This window comes from Polyodon spathula, chromosome 12 (assembly GCF_017654505.1).
Source record: "Polyodon spathula isolate WHYD16114869_AA chromosome 12, ASM1765450v1, whole genome shotgun sequence".
NCBI classification, from domain to species: Eukaryota; Metazoa; Chordata; class Actinopteri; order Acipenseriformes; family Polyodontidae; genus Polyodon; species Polyodon spathula.
In genome coordinates, this window is record NC_054545.1 from 1582848 (window position 1) to 1598339 (window position 15492).

The following is a 15492-nucleotide window of genomic DNA, read 5'->3' on the forward strand; positions in this document are numbered from 1 at the left end:
GAACGACCACCACAAACTATTACAAGAAGAACGACCACCACAAACTATTACAAGAAGAACGACCAACACAAACTATTACAAGAAGAACGACCACCACAAACTATTACAAGAAGAACGACCACCACAAACTATTACAAGAAGAACGACCACCACAAACTATTACAAGAAGAACGACCACCATAAACTATTACAAGAAGAACGACCAACACAAACTATTACAAGAAGAACGACCAACACAAACTATTACAAGAAGAACGACCAACACAAACTATTACAAGAAGAACGACCACCACAAACTATTACAAGAAGAACGACCACCACAAACTATTACAAGAAGAACGACCACCACAAACTATTACAAGAAGAACGACCAACACAAACTATTACAAGAAGAACGACCACTACAAACTATTACAAGAAGAACGACCACCACAAACTATTACACCGCACCCAGGAGATGGAAAGTGCACGCTGTATTGTAGTAGTTTAAACTCACTACAGAGGTCTGGCTGCCGCAGTCAGACCATGTCACGTACAGCCAAAGTACCAGGATGCAGCATTTTATCCAAAGTTGTATTTATAATATCTGCATATCCTGAATAAACAAGAAACAAAGGCTTCACAGCACGACATACAGCGGGCCAGGTACCAATAACGCCATTAAGAGGAAATAAATTAGGGAAGAGAGAGCTTTAGGACCCAGGGGATCTATTGGAATGATTCGGGGGGGGGGGGGGGGGGGGGGGGGGGGGGGGGGCATCAGCATCATTCATATACTGAAGCTACGGAAACAGGCACCAAGCGAGAGGAGCCCGGGACTGAGAGACAGCAAGAGCGAGGGAAGAGTGGGGAAAAAGCAAAGGGGAAAACAGAACTAAATAAAGAACTGACAAGCACAAGAATAAAAACAAACAAGAAGATTTTCCAAATTCCTGGATTCTTTTTACAAGGAGCCATGGACTACTCCCAGAGCCCCCCATGGATCCATCTGGCGCTGTGCATTTCAATAGGTAGCGTGTTCGTTTGTGTTGTCGGTGTTACGCACACAGTGTGCACAGGTAACTTCACAGCTGGAAGGGAAGCGCAAACGCGGCTCTCTCGTTAGGATACTTGTGTGTACTTGTGTGGGTTTATTTCTGTGTATGTGTGTATGTATTCGATGTGTTACTTATCAGCGTTACTTTATGTATTGAATGGGTTACTTTTACACACTTACGCGTTTTATTTATTTATTTATTTATTATTTTATTTGTTGATCGTCCAAGGTGCAACAGTGATAGCAAGTTCGTTTTGCATGCAATTGAAGGGTATATGCATTGCTTTTCATTAAAATGTAACATTATTGAAAATAGCGATATATGTTACACTCATAAAAGGGAGTCTGTGTTTTATATTGTATTGAGAATTGTCCTCACAGCGGATCAGCGACAGGGGGTACACACCGGGTCAGGGGGTACACAGCGGTCTCCCTATATTGAGTTTGACACAAGCAGACTCTGAATGTAGCACTGCAGGCTGGGCTGGAGGAGATTGTTTGAAACTGCTTGTAGACTGGAGCACTGCGCAGAGACGCGCCATGCCCGTGCTGCTGAGGCTTGGATTTTGTTGTGCTTTTTGTTTGTTTTTTCAGTTTAATTCTTTATTTATTTATGCATTTATTTTGTGCGCAGAACACGTGAACTGAGAAATTACAAATTACAAACCCGGCCCTTTTCAAAATAAAAACACAGCTATCAATTAAACAAATTGCGACTAACTACAGTAAAATCACACGCCGGCCCACACAGCGCTGCGGTTTATCGGACGCTTAGCGCTGCCCTTTCCTATGCAGTTGTGTTGGTAATTAGACAGCACGTGGGTAGCATCTTAATAATAATAATAATAATAATACCATATGCTTTACCATGCTTTCACTATGCTTTATTACACTTTGCTGAGTATTTACTGTGGTAAACTTTAATAAGGTGTGTGACAGTATTCAGTCCAAAAAAAAAAAAAAGAAAAGATTTCCAGAGGAGGCTTGGGGCGTTGCCTCAGACGAGGTCTCCTGGACCTGGGATCCTGACAGAGCGGCTTCGTGGTCCCTCAGCTTTAGCCTGGGTGGCAGACCAGCAGGGGTGTCGGTCTGAACAGCAGTGATGAGGTGAGCTGTTTTCATCCCTAACCTAGCGGCACAGTGCAGATATTTTAGAAACATTTCTCCTGTAACTAGTGATTCACTCTGTTGAGGGGGCTCTTAGTAACAGTGGTATGAATATCTATTGGTCTCAATGCACGCATTAAGCTGGCTGTCGGCTGCAGTGGAATGAAGTGAGCCAGCAGGCCTGCAGGTGTACACCAGAGAGTGTTCCAATTACCCAGGAGAGGAGAAGCAGCAGCCCTTCAGCAGCCCACATTGCAGTGGAAAAACAATTTTGTGATTAAAAAAAATTACAAAGCCCTCCATGAGTCTTTTTCCTTGCTCAGGGCTAAAGTATGGGCTGTGGTGGGTGTTTTCACTGTACTGTATTGAATTAAATGGCTCTCAGATCTCCAGTACAGCACTGAGTTCTCTATACTAGACTGTATTGAATTAGCTGCTCTCAGATCCCCAGTACAGCACTGAGTTCTCTATACTAGACTGTATTGAATTAGCTGGCTCTCAGATCCCCAGTACAGCGCTGAGTTCTCTATACTAGACTGTATTGAATTAGCTGCTCTCAGATCCCCAGCACAGCACTGAGTTCTCTACACTAGACTGTATTGAATTACCTGGCTCTCAGAACCCCAGTACAGCACTGAGTTCTCTATACTAGACTGTATTGAATTAGCTGCTCTCAGATCCCCAGTACAGCACTGAGTTCTCTACACTAGACTGTATTGAATTAGCTGGATCTTCTGGATTCTGTGGTGCTGGTTTGGAGTTGCACGCTCTTGTTGTTCTGGATTCTGTGGTGCTGGTTTGGAGTTGCACGCTCTTGTTGTTCTGGATTCTGTGGTGCTGGTTTGGAGTTGCACGCTCTTGTTGTTCTGGATTCTGTGGTGCTGGTTTGGAGTTGCACGCTCTTGTTGTTCTGGATTCTGTGGTGCTGGTTTGGAGTTGCACGCTCTTGTTGTTCTGGATTCTGTGGTGCTGGTTTGGAGTTGCACGCTCTTGTTGTTCTGGATTCTGTGGTGCTGGTTTGGAGTTGCACGCTCTTGTTCTGGGCAAACATTTGTGCACATATCGTGCAGTTACAGTGTAATTACAGTGCAGCTGGGGAAACGTTCCCTAACCTGTTTAAGAATATCTAGTGGAATCTCTCGCGCTGAGGAGCAGAGACACACAGCCATGCGAGTGCCGCATCTCTTTTGGTTTTTATTCCAGAACACAGCTTTTTCTGTTGTTTTTAAAAAGTTTGTTAAACCCAGTATATTAATGCTGAGTTTCCATTAGACGCAGCAGCTGCAGTTAATATTTCCATACTATATTTATACAGAGTGTGATAGCCACTGGTGTTTAAACAAACTGCCTTAAGCGAGTCAGCTCTGCTTTGCATCAGTCTTGAGCCGTTCCACCCGGGATGGTTCTGTGGCTCGCTGTCTTGCAGCAATTATCCTTTTTGTTTGGTTGCCTCTGCAGTACGCAGCCCTCCCAGCCTCTCATACTGCATGAAAGAAGCATGCTGTATTCACACAATTATAAACTGGCTTAACAACAAAGCAAACCGCAGAACCACAGGGAATCTGAAAAAAAGAAAACGAATAACCGTCTGAAACAGTTTCCCGAGACTACCTGAAATGGGTATAACCCATTCATCCAAACAGACTTCAAGGAAACACATGCAAGCAAGCCACGAGTTAAAACCATTGAGCTTGCAAATCTGTGCAGTTAAGGGCGGTCAATGCAAAGTGTGCACACTGAGAGTGGTGTGGGGAAGCGCCCAAGCTGATAAACATTTTAATAGAGGGCTAACCAATGCTTTTAAAGCCACTTTTTTTAGCTAGATTTATTCATCCTGTTTCTCAGGTTGAGAATCTTTCAGCCCGTTACTCATTTTATTACATTAATTGTGGAAATGCCAGCAGGGAAGTCCGAGGGGCTGCCGGGGGGCAGGGACATCAAGAGGAAATTGCTTTTATTGTTCTCTTGTATTCAACAGTTTTACAGCAGTCTTGGCTTTTACAACATGTGCTGTCTCTGTGTGGCACAGATTCATAGGATCAGTCCTGCTGCAACCCGATTCTTCGTACAAGAAACGCAATATTGGACCTTATTAAAGCAATGGAAATGTCGGAAGAGAACAACAAGAGTCTCAAGACACCGCACATAAATTGCAGTAGAAACCCTGGCAGTTCTTCAGTACATGCAGTTTTACCCCCTCCTTCTCCCTATATATTTGCTATTTATTGCCATTATTAATATCACTGTATTGTGGTAATTGTGTGATTATACTGTTCTGTCTTGTTTCTTCATCATGATACATACCGTCTGTAAAGCGCTTTGAGATACCATGCTATGAAAGGCACTATATAAATAAAATAAATAAAAATAAATGAACGGCTATACTGTGCATTTACCAGCGTTCCCCCTATTTGCCATGTTTATTAATATGCTTTAGTATACCTCGCTATTCTTTGCCAAGCTTACCTGTGCTTTCACTATGCTTTATAACATTTTGCTAGACTTTTACTATAGGAAACTTTTAAAAGGGTGTTAGCATCAGTACGTATCTGAAGATATGTTGACTGAGCTCAATCAAACTGCAGCAGCAGTGATCTGATGGCTCAGCCCCCCCCCCTCCCCCCCCATCGACCACAATTATAATTTCTGTTCATATTGTATTACCACCTTATCAGTGATTCATTGATTATGAATAAGGATTGATGTTCCATCTTGTAAGCTGGAGCAGCAACACTGGTAATTCTGTTCTAAGTTCTCCCAAACGCATTGCCATTCAGTGTTATTTCATATCATGATTAGAAACATCTGTATAGATGTGGTGGGGTGTGCTAAGAAGTGATGACTTAGATGCAGCACATGTTTTACTGGTGCAAACACAAGCCTTTACAGTAACAGGGTGTCTCTAGCAGTCTTCTTTGCCAGGTCCTGGATTTGCCTCTCAGCAGCTCTCCGAACCCCCGTGGTTCTCTGCTTAATTCTCCTGGGAAGGCAATGAGCAAAAGTAAAGTCTCCCCGGCTTCTTGTTCGTGCTGCTGTGCTCTGCTGTGTTCCGCTCTGCCTCGCTCCTGCACCAAACTCACTAGTTGCACCAAGATCCTCCCCGATAATCTGCTGCAGCCAATCGCTACTCGATATAACTGCTGCTGAAATCTCAGTCTTGACTAGCATGAAACTACACCTGTGTAGCTGCCCTCCCCAAGATGGCCGCTACAACCGCACTGTATACCTCCTGTTGAGGTCACATCCGTCAGCCAGCCTAGCGCCTCCATCTGTTGGGAGGCCAGTTTTCCCCCCCTCCATCTTCCTTTGCCCTGTTACAATAGATTCTAAAGTAAAGCAGTACCGCAACAAGACTTCCGAAGGCTTTAGAAACAATAATAATAAATTATAGTGTATCATTTACATGGAATGCCATTTCGTGACTTCGTGCAGGGTTTAGAATTTCCCTGTGGTGTTTTCCGGTACCACAAACACCACACTAAAAGCAGAACCCTTATATCCTGGACCGTCACTGAACTTCACTGAGCAGGAAAGGGATTAATCTTCCTGCAGGTTTTTCTGTCTTCTTTCCCCGGCACACTCCGTCTCATTTTAGCAGTTTCATTTTTACTGCACAGCCTCACTGTGTGTTGTCATGGCTAAGCATGGTGTTTATTGTACCTTACCACACTCGTCTATGATGCACTGCGCTTGCTTGTGCTTTGCAGTGAATTCATTACGCTTTTCCTGTTCTGCATGCTTGTCCTATGGAGCACCTCTGGATTTGTGCTTTTGCTTCATGATTTACCTTAAAAAAAGTTTAGGACTTTCCTGACTGGAGGATTGCAAGCTCTCATTGTGTGTGGATGAGGATTTCTGTGTCATATAGCTGTGCTTGTCCCACACAGCATAGCTGAAACGTTGCAGAAATAGCCTGGCAGACAGGTGTTGCTGTTTCAGTTGGAAAGTTTATATAGAGCTGTTTGCTGTTTTCTATCTGTCTCTCTCTCAGTGGAGTGAGAGAGAGAGAGGGGGAATGGAGTGAAAAAGTGAGAGAGGGAGTGGAGTAGAGAAAGAAGGGTGTATGTTTGTGTGCTTATACTTCTGTCAGACTGCTCTATAATTATCTATGTTACTGTGCCTTATTCTCTCTCACTCTCTCTCTCTCGCTCTCTCCTTTGTTATTTTTGGAGATGACTGTTTGTGTCTTTGTTGTTAGAAATGTCCATATATTCTAATGAATAAAAAGGCAATACAAATACAATTTTGTGTATCTATAAAAAAGTGATGTATTTGTAAGAACGAATGGGCTTTCTTGCGGGGTCCAGTTTTGATCTCCAGGAAAGTGGTTATCATCGAGGAACGATCCTTTACAGACTTGTCACATCCTGGCGATGGCCCTCCTGACAGATTTATTGCCGATTGCTTTTGTCTGAGCTCCTCTGACGATGATCGTGGAGTTGAAATTGCAGCTCCATTGCCTTTTATTAATGGCTGGTTATTTCTGCAGAGTGATTGATGCTTGAGGTTTGAGAATTTCAATTCCCTTCTGATAGACCCCAGCGCAGACTACACAAGTGCTATCTACACGCTCCTGCGGTGAGCTACTGGGTCCACTTGACCCGCTTGCTATATTTATACACAATATAGACCCAGAGGGGGGAACCATTTACTAAATGCAAAACCATTTAGCCACCTGGCACTAATATTTTTGGCTGCATAGGGCAGCTGGCATCAAAGGGCCTTTGTTATTCACTTGTATTAGAAACAAACCAAATGAAATCCTATCTTGAGATTCCGGGCTGGGGCGCGCAGGTGAGCGCTGAGTGTTGAGCTCAGTGATCTCAGATAGCAATATAAATGAATAGGTGTGAGTTTGGAGAGATCTGTGACACTGAAGAATGAATCACAGTCTATGGATGAGCCAGGGTGCAGCAACCTCAAAGCAGCAGATTTTAAAAAATGGGTCAACACTGTAGGCTGGTTTCACAGATGCTGACTAGTTCCATACCTAAAATAACATTGAAACCAGCCCTTTAAGTGCTTATCAGCAAACCAGTATTACACTGTAATAACACATCAGTATAGCTGTGTAGTTACAATGCAACAACGTGCTTAATTACAGAATGAAAACATTGGCAGTGGCTTGTGTCTTTTTGTAACTACATTGTATTGACACGTGTGGTTGTGTATTTACTGAATCAGTCATTCTGCTTAGCAACAGGCTGCTGTCTCTGTGCTGTCAATTGGACCCCTTGTGACATGTGTTTACCCAGCCTGTACTCTGTCCTGTATATCGCAGGATAGCAGGATTGGGAATTCCAATGAAAAACAATGGCAGAGCCATTCCACTGGAAGATGTATGGCGAATAGGGAATTGATTTGTTACGTATTCGTCACATACCCTGTAGTCATAATCTGAGCATGTTTTAATTTGGGATTTGCAGAGTTGGAAATGGTCCTGTTTTCAATATGGTCCTCTTTTCAATATGGTCTTGTTTCTCCCCAGCGGCACGTGTCGGCCATTGCCTGACAGATGGATCCTTGGACTCCAGACCAGCTTCCTCCTCTGACTTCTCTCCTGATCACTGGGGCTCAGAAGAGTCAGAGAGACCCTCTGCACCAGGTACCAGGGCTCTGCTTTCCACTGCAATGATACAGTAAAAGAATTGCAAAGTGTAGTAAAGCACAGTGAAAAGACATAGAAAACCATGGTAAACTATGAGAAACGCAGCGCCTAAACCGCGAGGAACGCAGCGCCTAAACCGCGAGGAACGCGGCGCATAAACTGACACAGGTGAAATCTACAGATTCTGCATGGTAAACCTGTATGAGGGAAGGAATAGCTTTAGATCAGTAGAGTCACAGTATGGTGCTACAGTGCTACAGTTTCACTAACAGTGTCAAATCAAAGCACATGTGCATTCCATCAGGGAGGTAAAACCAGATGAAAAGAAGACAGTCGATTTTGTGCTAATCCCTTCAACAGAGCTGGGCTGAAATGTCTTGTATTCCTTTTTGTTATTTATTTATTTTTTTAACTCACAGGAGTTGATTTGTAAGAGAAGTTGAGCCTTCCCCTCTTTCATTCTCAGTCCCTCTCTCTCTCTCTCTCTCTCTCTCTCTCTTTTTCCCTCTACCCCTCCACCACTCTTTCTGTCTCCATCTCTTTTTCTGTCTCTCTCTCCTTTATCACCTTCCCTCTCTCCCCTGTTACCAACAGGCAGCACTGCTGTCTCATAATGCCTCTAATGAGGACAGTGTGACTGGGAGGAATGGAGCCGTCTGTGATGTGTCTCTGTATGTGTTGGTGTGTATGTGTTGGTGTGTATGTGTTGGTGTGTATGTGCTGGTGTGTATGTGTTGGTGTGTATGTGTTGGTGTGTATGTGTTGGTGTGTATGTGTTGGTGTGTATGTGTTGGTGTGTATGTGTTGGTGTGTATCTGCTGGTGTGTATGTGTTGGTGTGTATCTGTTGGTGTGTATGTGTTGGTGTGTATCTGCTGGTGTGTATCTGTTGGTGTGTATCTGCTGGTGTGTATCTGTTGGAACACACTGGTGTAACCCACAGCGACATACAACCACACAGAGACTGTATACACAACCATCTTTGCCACATACACAACTCACACATGTGTAGGGTGTTGTGTGTATGTGTTGGTGTGTATGTGTTGGTGTGTATGTGTTGGTGTGTATGTGTTGGTGTGTATCTGTATCTGTTGGTGTGTATGTGTTGGTGTGTATGTGTTGGTGTGTGTGTATCTGTTGGTGTGTATGTGTTGGTGTGTATCTGCTGGTGTGTATGTGCTGTTGTGTATTGGTGTGTATGTTGGTGTGTATCTGTTGGTGTGTATCTGTTGGTGTGTATCTGTTGGTGTGTATGTGTTGGTGTGTCTCTGTATCTGTTGGTGTGTATCTGTTGGTGTGTATGTGTTGGTGTGTATCTGTTGTGTGTGTATGTGTTGGTGTGTATCTGTTGGTGTGTATGTGTTGGTGTGGTGTGGTGTGTATGTGTTGTATGTATCTGTTGGTGTGTATGTGTTGGTGTGTATCTGTTGGTGTGTATCTGTTGGTGTGTATCTGTTGGTGTGTATGTGTTGTGTGTCTCTGTATGTGTTGGTGTGTATCTGCTGGTGTGTATGTGTTGTGTGTCTCTGTATCTGTTGGTTTGTATCTGTTGGTGTGTATCTGTTGGTGTGTATCTGTTGGTGTGTATCTGTTGGTTTGTATCTGTTGGTTTGTATCTGTTGGTGTGTATGTGTTGGTGTGTATCTGTTGGTTTGTATCTGTTGGTTTGTATCTGTTGGTGTGTATGTGTTGGTGTGTATCTGTATCTGTTGGTTTGTATCTGTTGGTGTGTATCTGTTGGTGTGTATGTGTGGTGGTTTGTATCTGTTGGTGTGTATGTGTTGGTGTGTATCTGTTGGTGTGTATGTGTTGGTGTGTATGTGTTGGTGTGTATGTGTTGGTGTGTATCTGTTGGTGTGTATGTGTTGGTGTGTATCTGTTGGTGTGTATCTGTTGGTGTGTATGTGTTGGTGTGTATGTGTTGGTGTGTATCTGTTGGTGTGTATCTGTGTGTTGGTGTGTATCTGCTGGTGTGTATGTGTTGGTGTGTATCTGTTGGTGTGTATGTGTGGTGTTGGTGTGTATGTGTTGGTGTGTCTCTGTATCTGTTGGTGTGTATGTGTTGGTGTGTATCTGTTGGTGTGTATGTGTTGGTGTGTCTCTGTATCTGTTGGTGTGTATGTGTTGGTGTGTATCTGCTGTGTGTGTATGTGTTGGTGTGTATCTGCTGGTGTGTATGTGTTGGTGTGTATCTGCTGGTGTGTATGTGTTGGTGTGTATGTGTTGGTGTGTATCTGTTGGTGTGTATGTGTTGGTGTGTATGTGTTGGTGTGTCTCTGTATCTGTTGGTGTGTATGTGTTGGTGTTGGTGTGTATGTGTTGGTGTGTATCTGTTGGTTTGTATCTGTTGGTGTGTATCTGTTGGTTTGTATCTGTTGGTGTGTATGTGTTGGTGTGTATCTGCTGGTGTGTATCGTATGTTGGTGTGTATCTGTTGGTTTGTATCTGTTGGTGTGTATGTGTTGGTGTGTCTCTGTATCTGTTGGTTTGTATCTGTTGGTGTGTATGTGTTGGTGTGTCTCTGTATCTGTTGGTTTGTATCTGTTGGTGTGTATGTGTTGGTGTGTATCTGTTGGTTTGTATCTGCTGGTGTGTATGTGTTGGTGTGTCTCTGTATCTGCTGGTGTGTATGTGTTGGTGTGTCTCTATTTGTTGATGCAGACCTAATGAAAGTCTTTCTCAATGTCTTCAATGTGGTGATTCGATGACTTGGTGATGTATGAATGATTATAACCCCCCCCTGCTCCCTCAGCACTCTCCTGTGATTTTGAGGCTCCCTGCTCCTGGACCCTGTCCAATCACAGCGCAGGAGGGGACTGGCTTGTCACGTCGCCACAGCAACCCTGGTCCAGCTCACAGAACAGGCAGCCGGGCACCGACCACTCCACTGGCGGCTCTGACGGTAAGGGGGGGGGGTTATCAAATGCAACATGAGGCCTGGAGTACTCTGCTGCATCTCACAGTGGGAACACACACACACACACAGCTAGAATTGATCTCAGAGTGGGAACACACACACACACACACACACACACACACACACACACACACACACACACACACAGCTAGAATTGATCTGAGTGGGAACACTCACACACACACACACACACAGCTAGAATTGATCTCAGAGTGGGAACACACACACACACACACTGACACACACACACACACACACACACACACAGCTAGAATTGATCTGAGTGGGAACACACACACACACACTGACACACACACACACACACACACACACAGCTAGAATTGATCTGAGTGGGAACACACACACACACACACACACACACACACACACACACACACACACAGCTAGAATTGCACCCTGCCAGACAAGAGAAAAAAGCTTTAATACCTCTGACATCATAAAGTCCTTTACTTAATGTTCACAGGTAAAACTGAAAGTTATTTAGAATTTGGTCAACCAATATTGAAACTATTTCCTTAGGAAAAATAAATAAATAAAATGTGAAAATATTCTGCCTCGATCTCTTACAGGTCACTTTCTGCTCCTTGCAGTAGGGGGCGCTGCTGTGGGCTGTGAGTTTGTGCTAACGAGCCCGGTGTTGCTGCGCAGTGCCGCGGGGTGCCGGCTGCAGCTTGCCCGGTACCAGCCAGAACCGAGCCGGGGGAACCTGTCAGTCCAGATCAGAGACGCCAACACCAACCAGGTCAGCAGGTCCCTGCAGCTCAAGGACTGGGACCAGGACAGCCGCAGGCAAGTGCAACCCAACCCCAGGCTCCATCCACAGGCCTGTGGTGCAGAGTTTCACTAAACTGCACTGAGATTGCTCCTGCAATTCAGTGACATGCCGTGCAGTACCGTGCAGTACCGTGCAGTACCGTGCAGTACCGTGCAGTACAGGTAACACCATTCCAATGTGTAGATGCTTAGGACAGTTTCTAATACTAGCAGTGCAGGGTCAGTTTAGTGTACTGAATGCTGTGGAAGTGTAAAAACATCACTGCACAAAAACACCCCCTTAAACGAAGCTCTAAGCTCTAGCAAATAACTAACTGGTAACGGATAACAAAACATGTTTAACATTTTAGCGAGCTGGTTATTTACAGTTAATAAACAGGAGAAGTGTCCGTTCAGGTAGTCCTGCTGAGTTCCACCCCCGTGTTTAAAATGACCCAACATCTGACTTCACCAACAGTCTGTATAGGCAGGTATAGATGTATTATTTATTTGATCATTGACAGAAATGTCCCAGTGTAGCCAATTCAATTAGGTAATGGCAGGCAGGTTGGTGAGGGGGGAATGGATTGCCGTGCTGCGTTCTCTGATCACGTGATGTTGTTACGATTGATTTTTTTTTTGTCAGGGTGGGTACTCCTGAAACAGATAATATGATTTCAGCTCCAACAACATGAACAAACGAGAACAGAAACAAAGAGCAGGGAATTCATTATAGCTTAATGTTGTGCTGCAGTGCTGTGAGACCAGGACTGTGAAGGACAAAAAATACAATGAGAGGGAGACAGTGTGGACTAGTGGTTAGAGCTGGGGACTGGGAGGGAGGGAGGCAGTGTGTTCTAGTGGTTAGAGCTGGGGACTGGGAGGGAGGGGGGCAGTGTGGTCTCGTGGTTAGAGCTGGGGGACTGGGAGGGAGGGGGGCAGTGTGGTCTAGTGGTTAGAGCTGGGGGACTGGGAGGGAGGGGGGCAGTGTGGTCTAGTGGTTAGAGCTGGGGACTGGGGGGGGGGGGGGGGCAGTGTGTTCTAGTGGTTAGAGCTGGGGACTGGGAGGGAGGGAGGCAGTGTGTTCTAGTGGTTAGAGCTGGGGACTGGGAGGGAGGGAGGCAGTGTGGTCTAGTGGTTAGAGCTGGGGACTGGGAGGGAGGGAGGCAGTGTGGTCTAGTGGTTAGAGCTGGGGACTGGGAGGGAGGGGGGAGGCAGTGTGTTCTAGTGGTTAGAGCTGAGGGACTGGGAGGGAGGGGGGCAGTGTGGTCTAGTGGTTAGAGCTGGGGACTGGGAGGGAGGGAGGCAGTGTGGTCTCGTGGTTAGAGCTGAGGGACTGGGAGGGAGGGAGGTAGTGTGTTCTAGTGGTTAGAGCTGGGGACTGGGAGGGAGGGAGGCAGTGTGTTCTAGTGGTTAGAGCTGGGGACTGGGAGGGAGAGAGGCAGTGTGTTCTAGTGGTTAGAGCTGAGGGACTGGGAGGGAGGGAGGCAGTGTGTTCTAGTGGTTAGAGCTGGGGACTGGGAGGGAGGGGGGCAGTGTGGTTCTAGTGGTTAGAGCTGAGGGACTGGGAGGGAGGGAGGCAGTGTGGTCTAGTGGTTAGAGCTGGGGACTGGGAGGGAGGGAGGCAGTGTGTTCTAGTGGTTAGAGCTGGGGACTGGGAGGGAGGGAGGCAGTGTGTTCTAGTGGTTAGAGCTGAGGGACTGGGAGGGAGGGAGGCAGTGTGGTCTAGTGGTTAGAGCTGAGGGACTGGGAGGGAGGGAGGCAGTGTGTTCTAGTGGTTAGAGCTGAGGGACTGGGAGGGAGGGAGGCAGTGTGTTCTAGTGGTTAGAGCTGGGGACTGGGAGGGAGGGAGGCAGTGTGTTCTAGTGGTTAGAGCTGGGGACTGGGAGGGAGGGAGGCAGTGTGGTCTAGTGGTTAGAGCTGGGGACTGGGAGGGAGGGAGGCAGTGTGTTCTAGTGGTTAGAGCTGGGGACTGGGAGGGAGGGAGGCAGTGTGTTCTAGTGGTTAGAGCTGAGGGACTGGGAGGGAGGGAGGCAGTGTGTTCTAGTGGTTAGAGCTGGGGACTGGGAGGGAGGGAGGCAGTGTGTTCTAGTGGTTAGAGCTGGGGGACTGGGAGGGAGGGAGGCAGTGTGTTCTAGTGGTTAGAGCTGGGGACTGGGAGGGAGGGGGGCAGTGTGTTCTAGTGGTTAGAGCTGAGGGACTGGAAGGGAGGGAGGCAGTGTGTTCTAGTGGTTAGAGCTGGGGGACTGGGAGGGAGGGAGGCAGTGTGGTCTAGTGGTTAGAGCTGAGGGACTGGGAGGGAGGCAGTGTGGTCTAGTGGTTAGAGCTGGGGACTGGGAGGGAGGGAGGCAGTGTGGTCTAGTGGTTAGAGCTGGGGACTGGGAGGGAGGGGGCAGTGTGTTCTAGTGGTTAGAGCTGGGGACTGGGAGGGAGGGGGGCAGTGTGTTCTAGTGGTTAGAGCTGAGGGACTGGGAGGGAGGGAGGCAGTGTGGTCTAGTGGTTAGAGCTGAGGGACTGGGAGGGAGGGAGGCAGTGTGGTCTAGTGGTTAGAGCTGGGGACTGGGAGGGAGGGAGGCAGTGTGTTCTAGTGGTTAGAGCTGGGGACTGGGAGGGAGGGAGGCAGTGTGGTCTAGTGGTTAGAGCTGGGGACTGGGAGGGAGGGAGGCAGTGTGTTCTAGTGGTTAGAGCTGAGGGACTGGGAGGGAGGGGGGCAGTGGCATTCTCTAGTGGTTAGAGCTGGGGACTGGGAGGGAGGGAGGCAGTGTGTTCTAGTGGTTAGAGCTGGGGACTGGGAGGGAGAGAGGCAGTGTGGTCTAGTAGTTAGAGCGGGGGACTGGGAGGGAGGGAGGCAGTGTGGTCTAGTAGTTAGAGCTAGGAAAAATCTATTCTATAACTCATGAGTTGAACACTAGCCCCTGATATTTAGAGTTGAAATGTTCTATTTTGGAAGACGAGAACAACAAAAAAAAGCCAGATACGCACATTGAAAACATTACTTGCACTAAGGGAATACTGCCTGCTCTAAGGGGGAAAGATACCTATCTTGGTAATATCTTTACACAGCAATTACTCCTTTTTGAAGTTGCTTTATGTGCAGTTGCATGAAGTTGCTTGAACTTGCTGGCATGTTGCCCCTGGCCGTTCCTCTTCATTAGTAATTAGACATGAGTGCCGAGGGAGTGTAAGTCTAGCACAGCTCAAAGGAGTCTCCCTGTCAATGTGATTTATCCATGTCTGCTGACCACTGATCCACTCCAGAGCTGTTTCTACGCTGATAACACACAGCTCAAAATAACACCAAGGCTTGCAGTTTTGTTAGATGACAGTTCTGCAGATAAGCAATTGGACACCTAGTGTTTACAACTGAATATATAAACTTAAAACAAAATACATTTGTTGAAACAGTCGATCATTTTTTTTACTTGTCCCAAATTTATTTTTTGAAGGAGAAAAAACAACGCTAATGTCATATAAAAGAGCACTTTTAATCACAGAGCATGAATAGCCAGGTAATGAGAGTGTAATAACTGTGTAAGTACCAGGGCCTCTTGTGTGTGTCCAGAGTCTCTGTGCATAGCGTACGCTGGTGATGAGCGTGGCTCTCTCTTCTGTGATTGGTGCAGAGGGCAGTGGGAGGTGCTGGCGGCTGCTGTTGGACAGAGGGAGGCTGCGTTTCAGATCATCCTTCTCTACTCCTCGTGTGGCAGCGAAGCCCCAGGGACATTGGGGCTAGACTCACTGGAACTGAAAAACTGCAAGACAGGTGAGGGGCGGGAGAGAGGGGAGGAGCAGAGAGAGGAGAGAGGGGAGGGGAGGGGGAGAGGTGCGATCAGGCTCCAGGGACACTGTTTTTACTTGATTCTGTCTCAGGTGGCCCTTCCCCCCAGCATGGCTGTATCGAGGGGGTCTCCTTCCCTTGCGCGATGGGCAGCTGCATCGACGGGAGCAGAGTGTGCGACTTCCACAGAGACTGCCCCCTAGAGGATGACGAGGGCACTGTCTGCGGTGAGTCACAGTTAAAATACCTGTTGGCTAGTTCACAAAATCTCTG

At 46.6% G+C, this 15492-nt stretch overlaps 1 protein-coding gene across 1 annotated transcript in view; it reads left to right on the forward strand.

Annotated features, from left to right (window-relative positions):
• Window positions 1-818: 818 nt before the first annotated feature.
• The window catches only part of LOC121324286 (leukocyte tyrosine kinase receptor-like), a 32809-nt gene continuing 18135 nt past the window's right edge, over window positions 819-15492 (forward strand). The window contains exons 1-6 of the mRNA XM_041265997.1: window positions 819-1010; window positions 7632-7748; window positions 10503-10652; window positions 11258-11477; window positions 15065-15204; window positions 15312-15446. Of these exons, the coding sequence (XP_041121931.1) occupies window positions 956-1010; window positions 7632-7748; window positions 10503-10652; window positions 11258-11477; window positions 15065-15204; window positions 15312-15446 (817 nt within the window). The 5' untranslated portion in view covers window positions 819-955. The remainder of the gene's footprint in view (window positions 1011-7631; window positions 7749-10502; window positions 10653-11257; window positions 11478-15064; window positions 15205-15311; window positions 15447-15492) is intronic.